The sequence below is a fragment of the Numida meleagris genome, chromosome 5, assembly GCF_002078875.1.
Source record: "Numida meleagris isolate 19003 breed g44 Domestic line chromosome 5, NumMel1.0, whole genome shotgun sequence".
Classification (NCBI taxonomy): domain Eukaryota; kingdom Metazoa; phylum Chordata; class Aves; order Galliformes; family Numididae; genus Numida; species Numida meleagris.
This window is the reverse complement of record NC_034413.1, coordinates 29,352,124-29,373,740: the sequence shown is the minus strand read 5'-3', so window position 1 is coordinate 29,373,740 and position 21,617 is coordinate 29,352,124. Positions and strand designations below refer to the sequence as shown.

Below are 21,617 nucleotides of genomic sequence, written 5' to 3'. Positions count from 1 at the left end.
TACATGCCCCTTTTCCTCTGAACAGAGACAGGCTGGCTTGCTAAATTGGAGAGTAATGAAAATATTCTTTAAAAGGAAAAGAAAAAGGAATGGAGGCAAGAAAAACACTTGTAAGAAATAAGAAACAGAGTTTATAATGTTCATGAAGTCATAAACTTGAAAACTCAATGAAAGAAAGCCATCAGAGGTATATCTATTGATTACCATAACTGAGAGTGCAAAGTTCTATGTAAATGTATTATGATTTCTGTACCTCGATAACAGGTACAGAAAGATTTCCCCACCACCATCTGTCAAACTGCTGCACTGTTGTTTTTTTTAATCAAGTAGCTCCTGTTGAGCTCATCTAGCTGATGAACATTCTTATCAGCTAGCAAATATAAACGACTTATGGGGATAATATTTCAATATATAATGGCACTTCCATATCTTGAATTCTTTTAAGATGTGGGCTATTAAATATTAAATATCAAAGGTGTAAATTATTGTAGCAGCTTTATACAACTAAATTAAATTCAAACAAAACCTAATTTCCTTAATCATTGACTGTAATCCTCCAGGAACACATGCTATTAACTCAGCTACAAATGGCATAGAAATTGTGTAACTTCAGTTATTTTATATCAAATTCTAATCCAGGGCAGAGTCTTCAGTATATCTCCTGCAGGGGTTTTAATGCTTTTACAGTCATATTGGCTCTTTACTGGAGAACTAATCTCTTTATATTGTTTTTTCACTCCTTTATCCATTTCCTTCACACCCTTACTAATCTAGCTTGTACTTTCTAGCACATCTCTTGTTTTGAAAGATTTGTCTCTCCCCGTGTTGCAAGAGTCAGGCTTTCCTTTCCAAAACTGGACTTATTTTTTATTTCACATGTAGAACTGAATCATTCCCATTTTTTTCAACATGGCTGTTAAAGAGATCATAACATGTGGCAGTTACAAGGCTGCCATAATTATTCAGCTTGAAGTCTTGTATTTGGAAACAGATTCCTTCTCTTGAAGAACTCCTACTGGAAGTAAAATAAAGTAGATTTAATTTAAACAAGAAACTTCCTCACAGACATGAGACAATGATTAGATAATACAGAAATAAACCTTAGAGCCCTAGGAGATAAGACTTGGAGAAACCTCTAGAGATCTTCCAGTCAGCTCTCTGCCCCAAAGTGTGATCAACTAAACTGCTGTTATTCCTGACGTATGGGCCTGCTCCCTGCAGCAGCTCACTTGGACATTTCCATCTCTTCTCAGTTTTCTCTCCTCTAGACTGAATCACAGCACCCCATTTTAACTTCCTCAGTGGTATTTCTTCTCAAAGGTTGCCTTCAATGAACTCCTGAACCAGCTGTTCCACAAAACAACTACTGAGACATCTAAAAGTCTATCTCTGTCATGACTGGATGTAATTATTGCCCTTTCTAAACAGCTACGGATGACTCACACTATTCTAAATTCCTCCCTTTACACAGCCCTCTGTTGCCATCATGGCCCACTGGTCAGCCAGACAAATATAATATAAAGTCAATATTAGGTTCCTTCTTTTGTTTGGGACTTCCACCCATGTGAGGTCTGGATTGTCCATTGATGGGATTATCTTGTTAAACAGTTAAACTCTAAGATATTTTTAAACACAAAGAATTACTGACCTACCAGGAAATCTCACTGCATCTTTCCTGAACACATGCTATCGTGGGATTGGTCTCTCCTACTGATCATCTTTCCAAGTTTATGATGTGTCTGTGATGTCAGAAACTCCATGAACAATTAGAACAGAGTTGCCCTCATGTCATTTCTTAGGCACCAAGCACTCACACAGAGGAGTATCTTGTTTAAACTATCTCAGTTCTGTCTGTTCCCTGTTTCCTTTTCAGTTACGTTTGACCTTAACACCAGCGGAAGGGCTATGAACCAATAGTCCTCACAACACGATATGGTAGGGTGTCTGTTTGCAGGTGATTATCAGTGGCAGGCCCTTGAATTTATTTTCGTCTAAGCACAAGGAATATGATTTTGTTGTTTCAAAAAGGCACACTGCACAGCCCATTTATTTACTCAGGCATTTCCTGAGTGAGGGACACTGAGGGAAGGATCTTTGGTCTTCCTTTTTCTGGGCAGGGTTATTTTTCAGGATTCTACTCCCCCTTATCCCTCCAGCCCCAAGGATATCAGCTGGACAGCACTGGTGTGAGCAGTTTGTGGAGGAAGAGGCTTGGCTTCATTGTGAGAAACCTTTGAGGAAAATTTCTTCTTAGAAAGGTCGCAACTTTCAGACAAACATCTCCATATCTTTAAAGTAGAACAGTGTTTTTAAATCAGCAAGGAAGTTAGGCCTTTGGAGGGTCATAGCAGGTTCCACATATTCCAATCTGTCTTTGTATTTTACAGTAGCATACCTCAGCTTCAGTGCTTTGGCATGAAACAAACACAAAACCAGAGCAAGTAACAATTTTCATCCAGATGACATTTCAGTTTCAGAAGTGTAAATTCAAATAAAAATTTTAGCTACCATGAGAAATGTCAAAACAACTCTTACTGTACTCTGTACGTTATAAACTGTTCCCCCAGGAGATACTGAAGCTCACTCCAGAGGTAGCAGACTTAACAGTCAAACTCAAATGTGTCTTTTGTATTTGACCCTATCGGCTTATTGGGTAACATTGGTGTAAGCCCAGATTTCGGTCTGATTTATGGAATTCCTCACACTGGGGTTGCTTCTTCATCCTGAAGCAGGTTGAAGATTATTCAATACATTAGTTAAATTAAAGTCAATGCAAGTTAGAAAAGCTAACGAGTGCTGAAATTTAATCAATCAGCTGGCTCAACACTAATCACCACACCGATGTGTCTGCACACAGAGATTCCAATACTGAAGTACATAGCTGCCTCTGCTTTCCTTATTGCAATGTTAAATGAATAGTTTCAAAAGTTCCCAAATATGAAGTAAAGCTTTTGTGGGGAGGGGAGAGGAAGGAGGTTTTTGCAGCACCAGCAATGGAGTGGAAGTTTTAGCAAGGAAGATTCAAATTAATAATGTTTCTTACACTTTGTCTCTTTGCTGGAAATCTAGGAGATAAGAGCAGCAAGCAGAGGTGGGAAGAAAATGGGAGCTGGGCGAGCATGCAGTTTCCCTGGCCTTCAGTCCCTGAGATGACAGTGGGGGGACATGCACAAACCCTTCCTGCTCAGTGTGGTCAGAGCTGCACCGAACACTGCAAAGCACTACAGCTTGGAAGCGTGAGCTTTTTTTTTTTTCTTCTCTCCAAAAAGTTTTCAGGAAGTCTGGGGGAGGGGCAATACCGTTTCTTTTTTGTTATAATGGGCCCCTTTGTGGAGATGGGAGAGGAAAAAGCTGCGTGCCTGCGGTGTGCAGGCTTTGCAGTGATTCCCAGGGCAGCTTCTCTGGGCTCCTAAAAGGCACTGGGCCCGCGTGTGGGGAGAGTGGAGCGGGACTGGGCCGGGATGGAGCTGATGGTTCTGCTCAACGCTCTTGTTACTCGCCTGCTGTTCGTGTTGCACTCCCTCATCGGGGTCTGGAGAGTGACTGAAGTGAAGAAAGAACCCAAGTACTGGCTGCTGGCACTGCTCAATCTTCTCCTCTGCCTGGAGACAGGGCTCACGCTCAAGTTTAAGCAAGGCAGAGGCTACAAATGGTGAGCATATCCTGCTGGCTCCGATGGAGCCCCTCTTGCTTCTTTGCATGTACTTTGCTGCAGACGTGGGGCTGCTGCCTGTGAGCAGAGCTGCCCTGGCTTCTTTCTGCCACACTTTAAGGGGGCTGCGGTCTCCTTCCTGCAGCACGTGGGGTGGTGAAAAAATGGTGAAGCCCTGGCTAGTCTGTGGCCAAACCCAGAGGGCTTTCAAGAGGGTCAGCTTTGCAATAGACTACTTGGAAACCACTCTTTGTACAGTACTGAGCGTGCACTAACAGCTGAAAGATGTGGGAACTTCGCTGCAGGCAACAGCTACATGTTCTGGAGCCGCCAATCCAGGGGGCTGGGGAAGCGGGGGCACACGCTCCCTGGGAGCGTCACTGGGCATCACAATGCCACAGCCTGTCAGGAGTACAGGCTGAGAGATGCCAGGGGCCCCCCACCTCTCACCCAGCCAGCCATTTTCTGGCAGGCATCTCATTGCCTGGGACTGCATTCTCTGTCCCTGCTACCCACAACAGTGCTATTACCATGCTAGTGCATGAACAAAAGCTCAGCGTCAAATAAAAGATGTGCAGCAAGAACTCTCCCAGTAAAAGTTAAGTATTTGGATTTGGATGTAAGAGGCTATTCCAGAGGGAAGCCTTTATGCAGGAAAGACTGCCTGAGAAATGAACAAAATAATTTAGTCACAGCAGAATTAGCCCAAGCACTTGGGTTTTTACACGTATGTAAGGAATGACTGCACTCATCTACAGCTCATCAGCACAGTCAGACAGCCAAAACAAATGCTTGGTGAAAGGGAAGCAGTCACCTAACTAATTGTCCAGGTTTCATTAGGACCTTTTTTTTGTAAAAACTTCAAACTGCAGCTTTTTTGTCCCAGTGTTACTTGGACAAATTCAAGGTAAAAAAAAAAAAACAACAAAACAACAACAACAAACAAACAAACAACAAAAAAAAAACCCTAGTGATTTCCATGACCTTATATTTCTGTCTATTGCAACCTGTGAAACTCATTATAACAGAAGCAGTGTTGTATGACAATTCTCACAAGTGTTCCATACTCTAAATTTAAATGTAATAAAAGCAGTGATGATTTCTGGGATACAGGAAAATTTAACGGCAGCAGAGCACGTGTAAATCAGAGGCAGAGTGAACAGACCCAATTCACTGGGGTGAGGAAGAGGCAGCAGACACTTCATGAAGGCACGCTTGCTAAGTCCATTTTTGGACAATCAGAAAAAAACAGATACAGAAAGCAGATTCTTTTTAATGAATGTGTGCTAGATGTATGGGCTAAATTTAGCTAGAAGGAAAATGGATATGGTCCAGCACTCTAAGAAGCACAGTAAATTATGTTGTAGGTGAGAACTGCAGACAAACGGGCAGCGTCTAATCACAACAGGATAACTTTCTGCTCTGGTGGAAAACACCCACATTCAGAGCAAGTAGTATCACGTGCACGTATAGAAAAGCCTCCATACATGTCTACTAATGCAGGCAAAGGACAGTCTGTACCACAGAACTCTCCTGCCTCCAGAAGCCTCGCATGCTCTCCATACAGTATTGACAAAATACAGTTGCTTATTACATCAGCAGAAAAAATTAAATAGAACATGTGGAGAAAGAGTAATATTGTGCGCCTGGCCAACTAATATTTGCTATACAGTGCTCCTTCTGAAAGAAAGGCAGGGTTAAGGCTCCTGAACTTTTCTGGCCAGATCTGCTATCATTAGCTCAGCATTGCTAACTTGCCAGCTGGATGGATTTCTCATGTGCTCAAGTCCTATAGGAAATACTAGAAAATAAAGTAGTCCTCCCATTCAGTTGAGAGGTGTGTTCTCTCCCAAAAGTAACTAGGCTAAAACCCCACAGAATCACTAACTTCAGGAAGAGGAAAACAAACAAACACACCTTCTAACCTCAAGAGGAACCAAAACTAAAAAAAGGAAACACAAACTAACCATAAAAACCAAACACCACACAACAACTCAGGACTACCTTACTTAGAGGGATTGACCAAAACTTTTCAGAGCAGTTCAGCAATCTAGACGTTTTCCTGAGCAGCAGGATATTTGGTTGTTTTTCTTCTCAAAACAAGCTCCTCTGAAAAAGTCATTATTACAAAAATAAAGGTACATTCTGGATATGAGCTAACAATACATCCAATTACATTTGACCAAAACATTGCTGCAGTTACACAATTATAAGCAATTTATGTTCACTGCCACACGTGCTGATGACAGGACAGAGGGAACCAAACAAGCATTCTGAAGCTGTCCTCGCTGCTCTACATGAGGCATACATGTGGTACATGGGACTCTCGGAAGCATTGCTGTGATGCTCACTCTGTACTATGGCAGGGCTGGCATTGGACAGCCTCATTCCTAGTCCAAAAGGATAAGAATTGCAAAATGAATAAATACATAGTCACATGCTTTATAGGAAAATATAGAATCATAGAATGGTTTGGGTTGGAAGGGACCTTTAAGATCACCTAGTTCCAACACCCTCTGCTGTAGGCAGGGACACCTCCCACTAGACCAGGTTGTTCACAGTCCCATCCAGCCTGGCCTTGAATGCTTCCAGGGAGGGGGCATCCACAACCTCTCTGGGCAACCCATTCAGTGTCTCACCGCTCTACTACTCAGAGTAAAGAATTTCTTCCTAATACCCAGTCTAAATCTACCCTCTTCCAGTTTAAAGCCATTGCCTCTTGTCCTGTCACTACATGTCCTTATAAAAGTCCCTCTCCAGCTTTCCTGTAGGCCCCCCTTCAGGTACTGGAAGGCTGCTATAAGATCCCCATGGAGCCTTCTCTTCTGTAGGCTGAAGAGCCCCAGGTCTCTCAGCCTGTCCTCATAGGGGAGTTGCTTTAGCCCTCTGATCATCTTCGTGGCCCTCCTCTGGACCTGCTCCAACAACTCCATGTCCTTCTTATGTTGGGGCCCCAGAAATGGACGCGGGTGGGGCCTCACAAGAGCAAAGCAGAGAGGCAGAATCACCTCTCTTATCCTGCTGGTCACACTTCTCTTGATGCAACCCAGGATACAGTTGGTATTCTGGGCTGCAAGTGCACATTGCCAGCTCATGTTGAATCTCTCATCAACCAACACCCCCAAACTCTTCTCAGGGCTGCTCTCAAGCCATTCTCTGCCCAACCTGTATCTGTGCTCGGGATTGCCCCAACGCAGGTGCAGGACCTTGCACTTGGCCTTGTTGAACTTCATGAGGTTGGCATGGACCCACCTCTTGAGCCTGTCCAGGTCACTCTGAATGGCATCCCTTCCCTCTAGTGTGTCAGCTGCACTACTTAGCTTGGTGTCATCTGCTAACTTGCTGAGGGTGCACTCAATCCCACTGTCCATGTCACCTACAAAGATGTTAAATAACACTGGTCCCAACACCAATCCCAGAGGAATGCCACTCATCCGCAGTCTCCACTTGGACATTGAGCTATTGACTGCAACTCTCAAGAGTGCGACTATCCAGCCAATTCCTTATCCAGAAAGTGGTCTATCCATCACATCCATTTTTCTCCAATTTGGCGACCAGGATGTCATGCGGGACAGTGTCAAATGCTTTGCACAAGTCCAGGTAGATGACGTCAGTTGCTCTTCCTTCATCCACTGACACTGTAACATCAGCAATCCTCACAAGAATCAGTACTTGCAGGAGTAGTCATGAAACTTTTCTAGTACGTCTGAATAAACTCAGATCAAGAAGCTTTAGATCATAAAGCTTCACCATCACAAGTTATACAAGAGAGTGACAAGAAACAGGAACTAGAGAGAGAAATCCTAAAAAGATTAGACAATTGCCAGCACAAGCGGAGGAAGCAGGGCAAGTACTATTTTCATAAAATCGTTTTAGCCTGCACTGAAAAATCAAACTGAAGAAATGTTTGTTTTCAGCAAACTGAAGCTGTTTCCACCTTTTCTGTGACACCAGGATTCTGCCTTTATCCCAGCACCATTCAGTGGAATGACTGTAACTGCAGATATCCCTGTTCATTGTAGGGGAATTTGTTCAGATGACCCTCATAGGTCCCTTCCAACTCAAGTAATTCTATGATTCATCCTTCTTGAGATCTAAAAGAGCACATTAGCTAGACCTTTTTGTTAGTTTGTTTTAAATACAGAGAATGCCATGATGGAAATACAAACAGCTAAAATACTTGGGTAGTTTTTCAAAAGAGATTTTAAATAAACTACATATGATCTTAGATTTACCAAAAAAAAAACCAAAAAAAACCTGAGCAACTATAATTCATAACACTGACAGTGTGAGGAATTCAGCAAGAATTGCACCTCTTATTTGCAGTTACAGCCCACTGTGAACTGTAATGTAAGTAGAATTCTCCAGGCCCAATTGAGATAATGATAGAGAATACAAGATGTTTATGATGTGATATAATACCAAGCTATCTTTTCCTTTGCAGGTTTTCCCCAGCAATCTTTTTGTATCTGATTTGCATAGTACCATCATTATGGCTACTGGAAATTCACCATGGGACACAGGTATTTATTATGAAACATGATGGACTGGCTTGAAATTTATTATCTGATGGGCTGGATTTAGGCATAAGTGCCAGACCTTGATCCAATTTTCCATTTATGCTGGAGGGCCTCCCAGTCTGGCTGGGACTATGGACCACTGTGCATTTCCTAATATCAAGTAAAGAACCTCTTTCCTAGATAAAATGAGACTATTTGTATTTGGCTGAGGAACTTAAGACTAGGAGTATGAAATACAGCATTTCAGCCCTAGGTTACCAGCTTGAATCTTGCTCAGGATGGTGAAAGCATTTCTGTCATGGTTTTGTGATTTTCGGTTATTGGTATTCCACATCATAACATCATGTAGTGGACATACCTAGTTCTCAGAAGAGAAGGACTACTACAGTCCCCACGGTACTTTGCTCCTTTGTTACCATTTTCCAGTCGGAGGGAAAAGATAGAAGCTCGCAGTATAAAAACTTGCAGATCACGAGACCTCGTCCCTTTTTCCGCCGTCTCTCGTCTTGGCAGCACCTCGCTCTCCAGCCGTCTTATCGTCGGTAGTAGAGTAAGGCCTACCTTGACTTTGGGACATTCTCTCTCTCTGTGTTGGATTTATCAGCTTAAATTGTAATTATATTGTATTATAGTGTGTTGTTTTGCATTCCGATATTTTATTTAGTAAATTAGTTTGTTTCTCCTCAGATTGTTACCGCTGTTCTTTGCTCTCAGGGCCATCTCCCTACCCTTTTCCCCTTTCCCCTTTTCCCGGGACGTGGGCCCTTGGGTCCCCCGTCCCCTTTGTCACGGAATCAGGCCTAACGCCCGTAAACTGTTGACACATTTCATTGCTTTAGAGGCCTTTGTAAAATAAAATATGAGTTTTACAGTATTTACAGGCAGGTATCACAACTCCAAGCAAGCCAAAATTGAGGTAGCTATCAATTAAAAGGCTCTTAAATTACCGCGTGATTACTGCAGTCTAGGAGAATATTCACAGATTGCTACCACAGATTAACTGTTGTGGTAATTTCTCTGTTTGTGCTGTACAGTCATCTGGGAAGGGGTGTCTGGATTCCACTTCAGGGTCCAAATGTGTGGCAGCAATTTAAAAGGCAATGGTTCCTGTGCAGCTGGGGTTACCAGTTAGGGTGAAGACAAAGCCCTGTAGCCCATGCCGAGCGAGTGAGCCCCTGCCCTGTGCCAGCTGCCTGCAAGTCCCCATAGAACTTCCATGTAGTGAAAAGGGGGTTTTTGCATGCCCCAGGATCTGCACAACCCTGGCAGAAAATGAGCTGGTAGGAACAAAAGATAAAGTGATAGAAGAAGATACATAAATTAGAGTAAGGAGACACAGTCCCTTATTTTCTCCTTTGAAACATTGTTAGAGCCCACAAAAGTGTAATCAAATATTCAAAATTGTGTTTACACTGAAAATGCCTGAGGCTTTTTCTAAATTCAGCAGCAGGAATTTATTGTCTTCTTGTTTTGCCAAATCTCCTTCAACAGACACAGACAGGTAACGTGGATATTGAGAACATTTGTCATAGTTAAATTTGGTCCACAAAACAGGCTAATTCTGTAGTCAGAGGCAGCAGTTTATTTCCCAAAATGATGTTAGAACATGGCATACTTTGTTCTTATTGATATACTGTTACTGTGAATTAAAGAGGGAGTATATCAAGTTAACAGCTTAGTTTATACCTAGAGAAATAGGATAGAGAGTTCTGGAAATGCACAATCTAACAGATTCAAAAGCAGTACCTCTAGAAGGGGAGCAGCCCTCATAACAATATCAAACAGCACCCAGATAAGTACTATTCTTCAAGGGAAAGTTTTGCTGATGTTTTCCTTATTAAAATAATAACAGAATGGGTCCATACATTTTCTACGCATACCATCAGAACACTTTGTGGTCTTTAAGGTAACAGAACTTTGATCTCTTGTTGAATACCTATGAGGAAACATCAACTGCTTGCGCTGATGCTGTTATTTAAGGCATGTGCTAATGCACAGTCTCTCCTGAAGGTTGAGGCAGTTCTGCCTCCAAGTACTGCAGAACTGGACAGAAGTAATCCCATTCATCTATCAAAGTGGAATACCGACTGCACAGAAAGTACTGCTTTACAGTGAAGTATTTGGGGATGAAATGCATCTTTGGGAGAGACTCTATAAAATAAATTAAATCGTATCGAGCAAAAGAAATTGCTGTCAGCAAAACAGAGTGGCAAGAAAATTAAAACCATTTATTCCATTAAAAAATAATAATCATTCTTAATAATGCGTAAGACCTCAGAAGAACAAATGCCTCTTAGCTTTTCAAACACCTTGTGTGTTACTGCCACAAAGCACAAGCTGACCGCCTTTAGCAGAGGTTACCTGACTGCCAGGACAGTATTCAGTGCAAGCGTCTGCTCAACAGTAAGATGGATACTTGGTAAACCATTTAAATATATTTAATTACTAAGGAAATGATCAGTTTTCCTGCCCATTTCCTCAGCCTCATTCTGACATGAGATTTCTCTTACCAACTAAAATTCCTCTGTATCACTCTTCCAGAAAAGATACCATGCACCATGTCTCCCCTCCTGCACCCACTGTCCTCCTCAATAGGGAAGACAGCTTAAGCAATCTTTTCTCCCTGCGTTACATTTCAGCTTTCTAGCAGGAACAAAGTGAAGCAAAGTCACAGTACTGAATTTGACATCACGTGTGTTGCCATAGCAACAGCCACACTGCTTCCAGCGATGCAGAGCGAAGGGTACCTGTTGCTTGGCAGGGGCTGTCAGCTTCCACATGGTAACAGGGCTGAGGGCACTCTGCCCTGCTGTTCCAGCAGCAATTTTATCACCTCAGTGCTGGGTCTGCTGCAAAAAGTTTTAGCTGACCTCATTTCTATCTGGCACTGAATAAGAAGCAAATAGAAAATTGCTGAATTAGTTCAGTATTTCAGGGGGTCCCCCTGAGCCACCAGCAAGATCTTTGCAGGCTGGGCACTAGGAAAATATGTCATGCAAAACAGTTTCCATTTTGATGATGTTTTATAAATCAAGAGGAATATAAGCTTCATTTCATAAGAAACAAAAGAAGTAAACCTAGCTAGAATTTCTGTTAGATGTGTACAATTTCTTCCCTTTTATTTTTGCACTGTAAACATTAAGCACTTTTGTTCAGCTATGCACACATTTGGACACTTATGAGTAACAAGGCTGTAGAGCTAAGCAGGTAAGTCATGTTCATCTGCCGATGAAGCTTAGTACTCGCTTCTTCTTGTCACATTCCCATTAAGTCATCTACATAATTAGCTAGGCAGATATGCCTGGCACCAACAGGCCTATTTACATGCATATACATGATATAAAATAAAGGCTCTTTTCCAAACTTCCAAGTGAATCACCACCACAATCACCACTTAATAAATATTCAGATGAACAAACCAAAACAAGTGAGGAACCTACTTAAATTAAAATTAGAGGTCGATTCAAATGCCTGACTCTGCAGATGCAGTTCTCCATTGCCAGCCTGCAGGCAGAGAGATTCAGATCTGGCTCTGAAGAGCACTGTTTGGTCAATGTTCATGGAGCCGTGCATCCCCCATTAAGTCAAGAATGGTTTCAAAAATTGCATATTAGAGCCTATGAAAGACACAAATATAGTGAACTTATTTTCTTAATCATTCTCCGTGCTTGTGTGCAGCTAGAAAACAAAACAAGCCTGCAGCAGGCTATGTGGGAGCAACCTGTGGGGACAATCTGGGAGATCAGCCCCACAAGGCAACAGCTAGGCAGAGTCCCAGCCCCTGCCTGTCCCTGTTTCCATACCCAGAATTTCAAGACCTCCCTTCTCCAAATGGAAATATTTCCCCAACTTCTCGGTGACAATCCTTCAGTGCTGTCACACCCACTGTGCAAATATGCCATGCATTCAGTTTCAGAGTCTTTATCACCAATTCTAAAAGCAACAAGCACTGACTTTTTTTTCCAGATTTTTCAGGCTACAGGAAGTCACTCAATTTATCTACACAGGCAAGAGGCAGCACTTGCTCAGATATGAGCAGTATTATCAGAGACAAAGTAAAGGGGGATCTGAAATTTTTTAGACTGTGACATTTGCTGGAAAATGTTGCCCATCTATTGGCAGGCATTACGCTGAATAGAGCTGCTCAAACATTCCAATTGTTGCAGAAAATGACTCCTCATGTAATAAAATGGTGGGGGGCCCAGTGGAGAAATGCAAATCATTTGGTGTTCTCTGGCACAAGTAGAGCAGAATAGAAGTCTTTTGTGACAGCCTGGTTTGATTTTCTAATTACCCCTTATTAGAATGAAATGGTAAGGGCTGTTATGAAGACAGATGTTAGTAGCCAGGCCCCAGATACCCCAGGAGCAGCTGTGGGACAAAGACAGAAAGCGGTGCACCTCCCACTGCTGAGTCACTGCACTGCACCCAGCAGTACGCTTTAGCCAACGTTTACTTTCCCACAGGATCCAACGTCTGCAAAAACTAAAGCACTAGTTTTTGTACTCTGCAGGGGCAGGCAACATCACAGACTCATTTTTCCTAGTTATTCCTGAATCTCATCTCTCACATTATGAACTTCCTGCAAAATAGGCAAAGTTGCAGGGAAAGGAAGAGGGGAAATACAACCCAAATGCCCTCACAGCTCAACTCTATTCATTGCAGCCTTGAGGGAAATCACAGAAGAACAAAACAACTGCAGTTTTAGAGAATTTATTCTGGACAGTAGAGGCGAATAACAGATACTTGGAAAGCAAGTTTGGATACAGAGACTCTGACTGTAAGCATAAGATAGAAGACTGACCAATTTTTACCCTACTCTACCATTCTAGGCAGAAAGAGACAATATAGGAAACCCAGCAGCCTGTTGAAGAGAGCTGCAGGCAGAGTGCAGTTTTAGCAGAGCAATGGTGTCACCCACTCCGTCAGCCTTTGAATTTATATCTGCTTCTGCAGAACAATCCTACAGCTTCCCAGGGGTCTACCAACACATCTCTCCTGTCTGCAGAAGAGGAATTCCTCCCTTCTGCACAAGAGGGGTATTACACTCAGAGCAAGCATGTACCTTTGTAAACATCCACCATCAAGACTGCAGGCCGCTCCCCATGCACGATGTTAATGCATATGTGATGTTCTTGTTCGCAACAGTATTGTAGTAATGAGCCTGAAGCTGTTCAGTTGAACGTCACCAACCAAGACATCAATCAGTCTCCAGACAGCAGTCACGGAAGCGAGAGAATAGATCACCACATCATTCGGACGGTGAGACACCTTTCCCTGTTCCTAGTAAAGAACTTACGAAATGTTGGGAAAAAGCAATTGGAGAGGACTGTATGTCTATTTGGGCAATCTCCTTAAACAGTGAACAAAAAAAAGATTAGTTTCACAAAGCCACATGGTAAAAGTGGCCGACATCTTGCCAAGACCTAACACCTGCTGGTAGGAAGTCTCATACTGTTCTCCTCAAAATCCAACTGAATTTAGAGTGTTTGGATGATGGTTCTGCAAATGATAATAGCTAAAAAATGATAACAGGAAAAAAAGTATGGAGAAAGAATCAGTACTCATTACCCAAAATTGGTATTAATATACCTTTTTCAAATTACACCCACCACATAGAAATGATTTCCTCTAATGCATTGTGAAGGAGATCAAAGGCAGGCTGAAGGACTAATGCCATCCTTAATGTTAAGTCTCCTGAAGTTACAGCATGTTAATGTTGTTGTGTTTTAAACAGGCTAAAGTCTTCGTGAATCAGCTCTCCACAATCTGTGAGACTGTATGGACCCTGGCCCTCCACCAGACTTTTCTACTCCTTCTAGTGGTTGGGAGATGGCTTCTTCCCATTGGGGTTGAAATCACCCGGGACCAGTTGTCCCAGCTGCTTCTCATGTTTGTAGGAACAGCAGCAGATATACTTGAATTTGCTAGTGAAACCCTGGACATTGAGGATGTGCGGTAAGGACTATTTGCTGACATAAATGGTTTGCACATTGCAAAAGAGATGTGTTTAGTTAGAAGCTTTGTTTGTGCTGTCTGTGACATCCAGACCACTGGAATTGTATTCCATCAGATAACAGAAGGCTATGTTCAAGGGCTCTGTTTTCCTACCCTTGGCTTTCTGCTGTAATAGATGTAACAGTCCTATGAGCTTTGTTAGAGATTACTCATCCATTGCTAACAGAGAAGCACATCACATTCATCACAACAAAATGGTACAAAAAGCCAAACAACTAGTGTAACTGCCATGTGGCATCAGGTCATACAGCTACAGCATCTGAAACTCTGGATACACAAACTTCTCAGGTTAATGAATTGTTTTAGACTGACATGGAAGCAACTAGAGTTTGCTTTAGTGACTCATTATCCAAGTAGATTCTTTGGTTATTTCATTTGTAGTTTCTTCTTCACAACAGAACAGCAGTGTTCAAAGATAAGAAAAAAGGGAACAGCCTAGTTCTGGTGTGAATTTCCAACACTGCAATCTCTTCCAGGGAATGTAAGCCCATCTCCCCCTCACAGCAGTGAGAGCTGAATTGTGAACATCCATCACAAGGAGAAAGAATCGCAGAAGAGGTTCTCTTGCAGAAGCTTCAATTTTCTATTTTATGTTTTAATATCATGGAAAAGGCTTTATAGCAGGGAAAGAGGTCCTTCTGACTTGGAAGAGAAGCTTCAGGCTTGCAGGGAATATGTAATCATTACAAGGATAGACTCTGGCTCAAAGTAGAGATTTTTTCATCGACTTATAACATTGGCAGCAGGAATTTAGTGTAATTGTACAGCTGGAACATGCGGACTGAACAGCAAAAATTCCACGCCAAAAAGTGCCTCTGTTTTCCTCAGTATTACTAGTACCTCTTGGAAGCATGCATTAATCACTGTTTTGCTCAACCTCCCTTTAAATGACATTCCAAATACTACAGAAAACATTTTTTATTAACACATAAGGAAATTGCATTTTCACTGTTACTTTTTCTCCTCCTATAGGAAGAATTATGTTCTCATAAATGCAATTCTTGCTGTATGGACCTGGAGTATGTTACAGTTTCCACTTGATCTTGCAGGTTAGTACTTGCACACAGACAAGAAATGAGAACATGTGCTTTAAGGTTTTGCTGGCATATCTTCTGATTGTGCATAGGCTACAGGCTATATCCAGGACTTCCACTGGAGAGCTATTCATCTGACAAAGACAATGATGCTTTCTGAAGAAAGCCTATTGTGGTATCTTTCGAAGAAACACTTGTTTCTGGCTAACCTCTATCTCCCTGATAAAATACTACTTCCAGAAAAAAAATGGAACTGCAGCATTGAAGCATTGCTCTAGTTGCCTGTTATTGCTGTAAATTTTGCTGTGTTAGCTCCTGAGTTAGATCATAGAATGGCCTGGGTTGAAAAGGACCTCAAAGATCATCGAGTTTCAACCCACCTGCTGTGTGCAGGGTTGCCAACCACTAGACCAGGCTGCCCAGAGCCACATCCAGCCTCGCCTTGAATGCCTCCAGGGACGGGGCATCAACAACCTCCCTGGGCAACCCGTTCCAGTGCGTTACCACTCTCTGAGTGAAAAACTTCCTCCTAATGTCTAACCTAAATTTCCCCTGTCTTAGTTTAAAACCATTCCCCCTTGTCCTATCACTATCCACCCTTGTAAACAAACAGATCTGGCCTTGGATTCTATCCTGGTTCCAGTCTGGGGAGATTATACTAGACACTAAAGAGAAATGAGCAAGCAGCATTCACAAGGAACAGCACAGCCTAAGCACAGACGTCACAGGCTCTCAAGAGGTTATCACAGGACATATTACCTGATCACAGGGAACATGCAGGACCATACTATTTTAGGACTGTATATTCTTATCCTATACTAAAAGGCCCAACATCCAGCTAACTTGGGCTCGTATTTGCCTGCAGGCAGGCTTCTTTAGGTCAAAGGAGATAATGAAAGTCTACTTCAACCATTTTGGCCTCTGATATCAACAGGTTTGCAAGTCAACTACATCAGTCCAAAGATAAGTTATCCTTACCAGCATCTTATATAAAATTGATGACTGGGTTCACACCAATTACAATAATGACCAAATAAAGTAATAATGAGAAATGATTCCTAGCATTTTTCATTAGCTTTCTCTTTGTGGACAACATTAGGCTTTGTTTTCAGTTTTGAAGGTGGGAAAATATTTCAGCTACTCATCTCCTGAAAAAACAAAATGTTGCAATTCATCACAACTAGAATTTTTTGTTACTGATGAAATATATTCCCTTAAAGGTGCACAAGTGTTTCCCCTTCTACAACTCGTTTTCCACTCTTGAGTCCCATCTTTTTTTCTTTTCCCAGTGCTACCTCAAACAATTGAGTTATTTTGGTAAGCTGTACTACTTGGTGGTTGTTACCGCATCACAGTAACTAGGGGTTTTATACTAATGTAATCCCATTGCCAGGGAAATAGGTTAGTTTAGCTTCACGAATTTTCATTACATGCAGCCATACCTACAACATACAAAGCTGTTCTATGACCCCTCTCTAGACACCATGCCACCAAAAGCATTCCAGCTCACAACTGCCCCTTTAGGTAAAGGAGACACATCCACACAGGTTCCAGCAGTTGCACACAATTTGATGCCCAGAAGGCTAAGAACAGGTTCCCATCGCTTAAGTCTTACATGGCAAGCAGTGACTACAGATTCTTCCTGCCCATAATGCTTGATACTGCCTCCCACCAAACGTGACCTATTCTTATTGTGCTACGTGGGAAGGGCAACAGCCTGCAGCTGAATCTCTTAAAAGCAAGGTCTTCTCTTGGAACCAGCAGAAGTGCTATGGCTCCAGGATGCTCTCATTCAAGGTGTTTTTTCTTTCCTAACAATGCATATTAGCTTAGCATGTTGATTTAGCAGAAAAGTATCTGGGGAAGTTGTTGTAGAAAAATTAAGTGAACTACTTCTCTTTCTTGATTTAAAGTGTATAAATACTGATCGCTTTGTGGGATAGAAAAGGGGAAGTGGCTTTTGGTCCTTTTTGACAGAATATGTAATTGCCTGCTTAACTTAAGATCCCAGAAATGGGATATGATTTATGTTGAATTGTTCACATTTGAATGCATTTATCATCCAAGCTACCTAAAAGCTGCCCTTTAGCCCAGTCCTGGCTAAGTTTAAAGAGAGTTGTTTTAACCCATATGTTTTATTTCCAGTACAGCATATTGGCTGCAAACCAACTGCATCAAGCAGACAGATTCCTAGCCTGCTGCTGTGCAGGTACAGTGCAGAGCTGTGGAACATTGGGGTCAGCTTGTTCATACAGGATGGACCCTTCTTCATTGTGCGTTCAATCCTGATGGGGCACTTTCGAATATTCAACCAGATGCTGGTGTTTTTTACAGCTAAGAACATCTTAGTTGTGATCTTACAACTGTATCGTTTGGCAGTGATAACATTAGACTTTCGTGCTACTATTCTGCAGAAGAGCAGGAAAGGAGAAGTTGGCTGTTGCCCTTGTGAGCCTTATGAAGCCACTACTCATGCTACTGCTGAGCAGGATGCCGAAATGAAAGAGTGTGTTGCTTTTCCACTGAGAGAGGAATCCCAAGCTCCATTGGAAGACCAGAAAGCACAGTGATTGACTCAAGACCAATTGCATTTCTCAGCTTCTTCAGAAGGGCCTGTTTCTATGGTGAAACTGACTTTGAGCACAAATCATCTCTTCCACTAAGAGATTAATAATTTCTTCTAAACTGTAGGGGAAATTTGTGAAGGAAAAAAAACATTGAAATGGGATATTTCGTATCATGTTGGATTTTGGAGGGTTTTGACCAGTTCCCTACTATATTATTCACAGGGATTTTGTAGCCATAGTTTGTAGTAGCAAGAAAGGTTTGGCACGCAAACAAAGTTGGTTGTAATCTTTGGTGGCACTTTGCTAACGTATGTATTTGCCTGTATTCAGATAGAAGGATAAGCCTATCTCAGTGGAATAGAGGAAACATAGAAGCATTTAGCCCTACTTCAGTGGTTGAGCTATGGCTAAGATGAACATTATGATCACCGTGCGTAGCAGCAGCTTCAGCAGTGACAACTGCAGACATGCAAGGGAATGGGCATGACAGATTCCTGCTGTTACTATGACATCTAAACATCGTTCATTCAGAAAAGTTAGGAAAAGCTTCACTAAATGTTACCTCATTTCTGGCTGGATTTTCAGTTACAAAACACCATGAAATGACACAAAAAAAGACTGTCTCTTAGGGCCTGCATAGTCTGAGTAATCTAAACCTTACAAATAAATAGATGTATTAAAAATATGGGAAAATCCCCAAAGACCTGTTTGTCACCTAGTCATTGTCTACAGAGGTACTTGCCTTTGTATTTCTACTAGTCAGAACACATACATAAATATATATATATATAAACCCAGAAAAAAGAAACTTGTTATTTTTTTTTCCTGTTACACCGTGTTTGATCAGGGCGGATTTTTAAAGTGTTGCCATTTTATAGCTTTTTATTATTATTTTAAAGTGTCCTGACTCAGGCATACCATCTAACGAGAAAGAAAATTGTCCTGTCAAACATGAGCAGTGCCATCTAGACAAAAGGATTCTGACTTGTGCTTCACATTTCATGAAGCACCACGAAATCTCATGGAATCATTTGGCCAATTTAGTTTCAAGGTCTGTTTTTAAGAAATGGCATTTAGTCATGCATTTACTTCTATGTTTGGGATAAATAACATAGGACGTGATTCATTTCTTCCAGGAACACTTTACATCAATTTAAGACCAATGACCTTGTCGGGCTTAGCTCTAAAGATAAATAAGTTTTGAAAACCTGTCCCAAAATCATATGCTCACTGAAAATGGCAGGTGCTTTCTACAGATTTCTGCATCCACTCTTAATGAGATCAGAAAAGCATGTTAATAAAAAGACCTCACAAATAGGAAGTGACCTAATTAAGGTAATTTCCTATACGAAGCAATCCCAGTTTTACCTAGGGCCTCAGCTATCTAAAATACAGAATCTGTTTAGGAATGCATTAAAGTGTTACTGCCACCACAGCAGTGATATGCTTATTAGACTGATAAGCAGTGACATATTTATTCTCTGAAAGATGTACCTATTTAACAATGAACCTATTTAAAAATTTCCCAAACATGTGAACCTGTGTTTGAATGTGTAAACTGTTAAACCTTGTAATCTGTTCTATGCTGGATTAGGCCCCTTCACTAGGACAGAAGAAAATGCACAGCCATAAAGAAACAAGTCTTCTGCACTCATAGCCCCTTCTACTACTTGCACCTTAGTAAAAACATGCAACACTTCCTGCTTTTCTCATTTTGAGCCTCTTTCCAGCAGAAGGAAGAAAAGTCTATCGCCGTTTACATATACATTATAACCGCTTGTAAGGTTGACATATTTAGAGTTGAATGTGACTTTTATAGCCAAGGAAGATAAAGTTCTGCTGCTGACCAACTGTGTTGTCTAAAGCCTTTCACACCAAGATGCATTTAGAATCAGCTGGTAAGCACTGTAACATCCCTTTTTTGTTGATGCAAGCCAGATCTACTCACATTCATTGGGTTTACCACTTGCTGATGTAGTAATTACCCTGTTAAAAGGATCTTTGCTAACTAATTTGAAGTGTACTGATCTTCCTAGAACATCATTTGAAATTCACCAGCAAAAAAATTGCAAGAAGTACTTGCTACCTATTTAAAGGCTTAGTTCAACAACAAGCTGCCTACCAGGCTCAGCCGGCAGCAAATACAAGGTCCTCTGGGGTCAGCAATACAAAGACTAGTTACAGCAGGAGTATTATACAAAGAACTATATTTCCTGGTCTTCAGGCTGTTTCATTTTAAACAGCAGTAAAGCTCTTAATCAGACTTACTTTGAGAATAACTCACTGCAATGCTAGGTTCTTTAGTAGATTCCATCATCATTCAGACAGATACAAAATAGACTAGATCCACCCTCATGCTTAGGATAGAACAGATTTGGACATCCTTTTTCCTTCCCACCTTATGGGTGAAGGCAGATTGCTTAAAAGCAAGGGGAAAAAAAGAAAAAACAGATATACAAACAAATCACTTAAATGGTGGGCAGCCCACCCTCCTGCCTGCGTGCAGAGGGGAAATCACACGTGCCAGGTAGCAAAAGGAATGACAGACAGAGTGCGTTTCTAATTCATTGAGAAGACTGGATGGTAATTAAGAAGTCTAGTGAGTTCTACATTTGGTCACAGCAGCAAATCCCAATTGGAAACCATCTTCATTTTCCTCTTGCAAATTTCTTGAGAGGGAGGACAACAGCTGTTTTTGCAGCAGATTGAGTTAGTTGAACTGCTGCTGGGTGCAGGGAGCCATAGTGTCATACTGGTTCCTTTCAGAGCACCACACTATGCAAGTGGTAGAATGTATTCTCTTGAAGATCTGACAACTGGTGTTATGTTTGTTATTCAGGAAATGCTGCAGTAAACTTTAAGAATTTGGAAAATTCAACCCTTCCAAATGGTAGGCTTTCAGAACATCTGTCTTAACTGTTATTTACTCCTGAGTCAGAAGAATTACATTACTAAATCTCTTGGGCAAACAGATATCTAGCTGTTACAGTTATTTATTCTCATTGTTCCTGCTTTGTCCTTTTAGATTATTCTATGTAGTTTGCTCCAAAAGTACTTCCTTCTATTTATTTCCATGAAAACTACAAGAAATACAAAGAGCATGTAACACATTTTTCAACATGGTCCCCACCAGCAGCTATGCATTTTCACCAGTGATGAACAAGAGCTGCATGCTACGCTTGTGGAAATCTGCACCAGCAGACATGACCCACTGTTGCTGTTGCCACTGCTGAAGCACACCACCCATCACCTCGCTGCTCTCACATCCACTGTTGGTCTCCAGAAACATTAAGCAAGTGTTGATGAATGCCAGTGAGTGCTATTTTTTCCACACAGAGGAATTCAATTCCACCCCTTTACTTCATTTGCCCTTGCATGTCAGATGCCATTCTGTCAGACTGCCTCTTTGCTGCCATTTGTCACACAGCAATGAAGTGTAATGGAATATTGGTGGGAAGGTTCAACCCCTACTGCTATAGCAGCAACATCCACCTCTGATGTCATGGGCCAACATCATAAAAAAGGAGGCATTGCTTTTGGAGCAGCTCTTATATATTAAACATCATTAAACTGTTTTGCCACTTGTCTTTTCCTCAGCTAAAATGTATTCCTCCTTTCTTTTGGACTTTGGCTCAAATAAGATCATAACTCTGAGCCAAAAAAAGAAAAAAAGACAAACCAACAACAAAAAATAATCAAAAGCAACAGTAACCATTATTTTATTGCATTTCTGCTGGTATTTTTACTGTACTATATTTTCTGGGACCACGTGGAAATGGAAGAAAACATTCAATTACTTTTTTAAAAATTCCAACTTTATTTTGAA

The 21,617-nt window shown here is 41.5% G+C and overlaps 1 protein-coding gene across 3 annotated transcripts; it reads left to right on the top strand.

The window, feature by feature from the left end:
- On the top strand, nt 1,701-20,319 carry TMEM26 (transmembrane protein 26). 3 transcript variants are annotated; one of them, XM_021399926.1, is made up of 7 exons: nt 1,701-1,935; nt 3,070-3,652; nt 8,097-8,175; nt 13,321-13,434; nt 13,910-14,130; nt 15,163-15,239; nt 17,370-20,319. In XM_021399926.1, exons 2-7 carry the CDS (start codon nt 3,462-3,464, stop codon nt 17,792-17,794), a joined length of 1,107 nt encoding a protein of 368 aa, XP_021255601.1. In that variant the 5' UTR covers nt 1,701-1,935; nt 3,070-3,461; the 3' UTR covers nt 17,795-20,319. The 3 variants fall into 3 exon arrangements, with proteins under 3 accessions (XP_021255601.1, XP_021255603.1, XP_021255602.1); XM_021399928.1 differs by lacking the exons at nt 1,701-1,935; nt 3,070-3,652; nt 8,097-8,175 and adding exons at nt 8,977-10,953; nt 11,329-11,379; nt 13,005-13,211; XM_021399927.1 differs by lacking the exons at nt 1,701-1,935; nt 3,070-3,652; nt 8,097-8,175 and adding exons at nt 8,977-11,379; nt 13,005-13,211.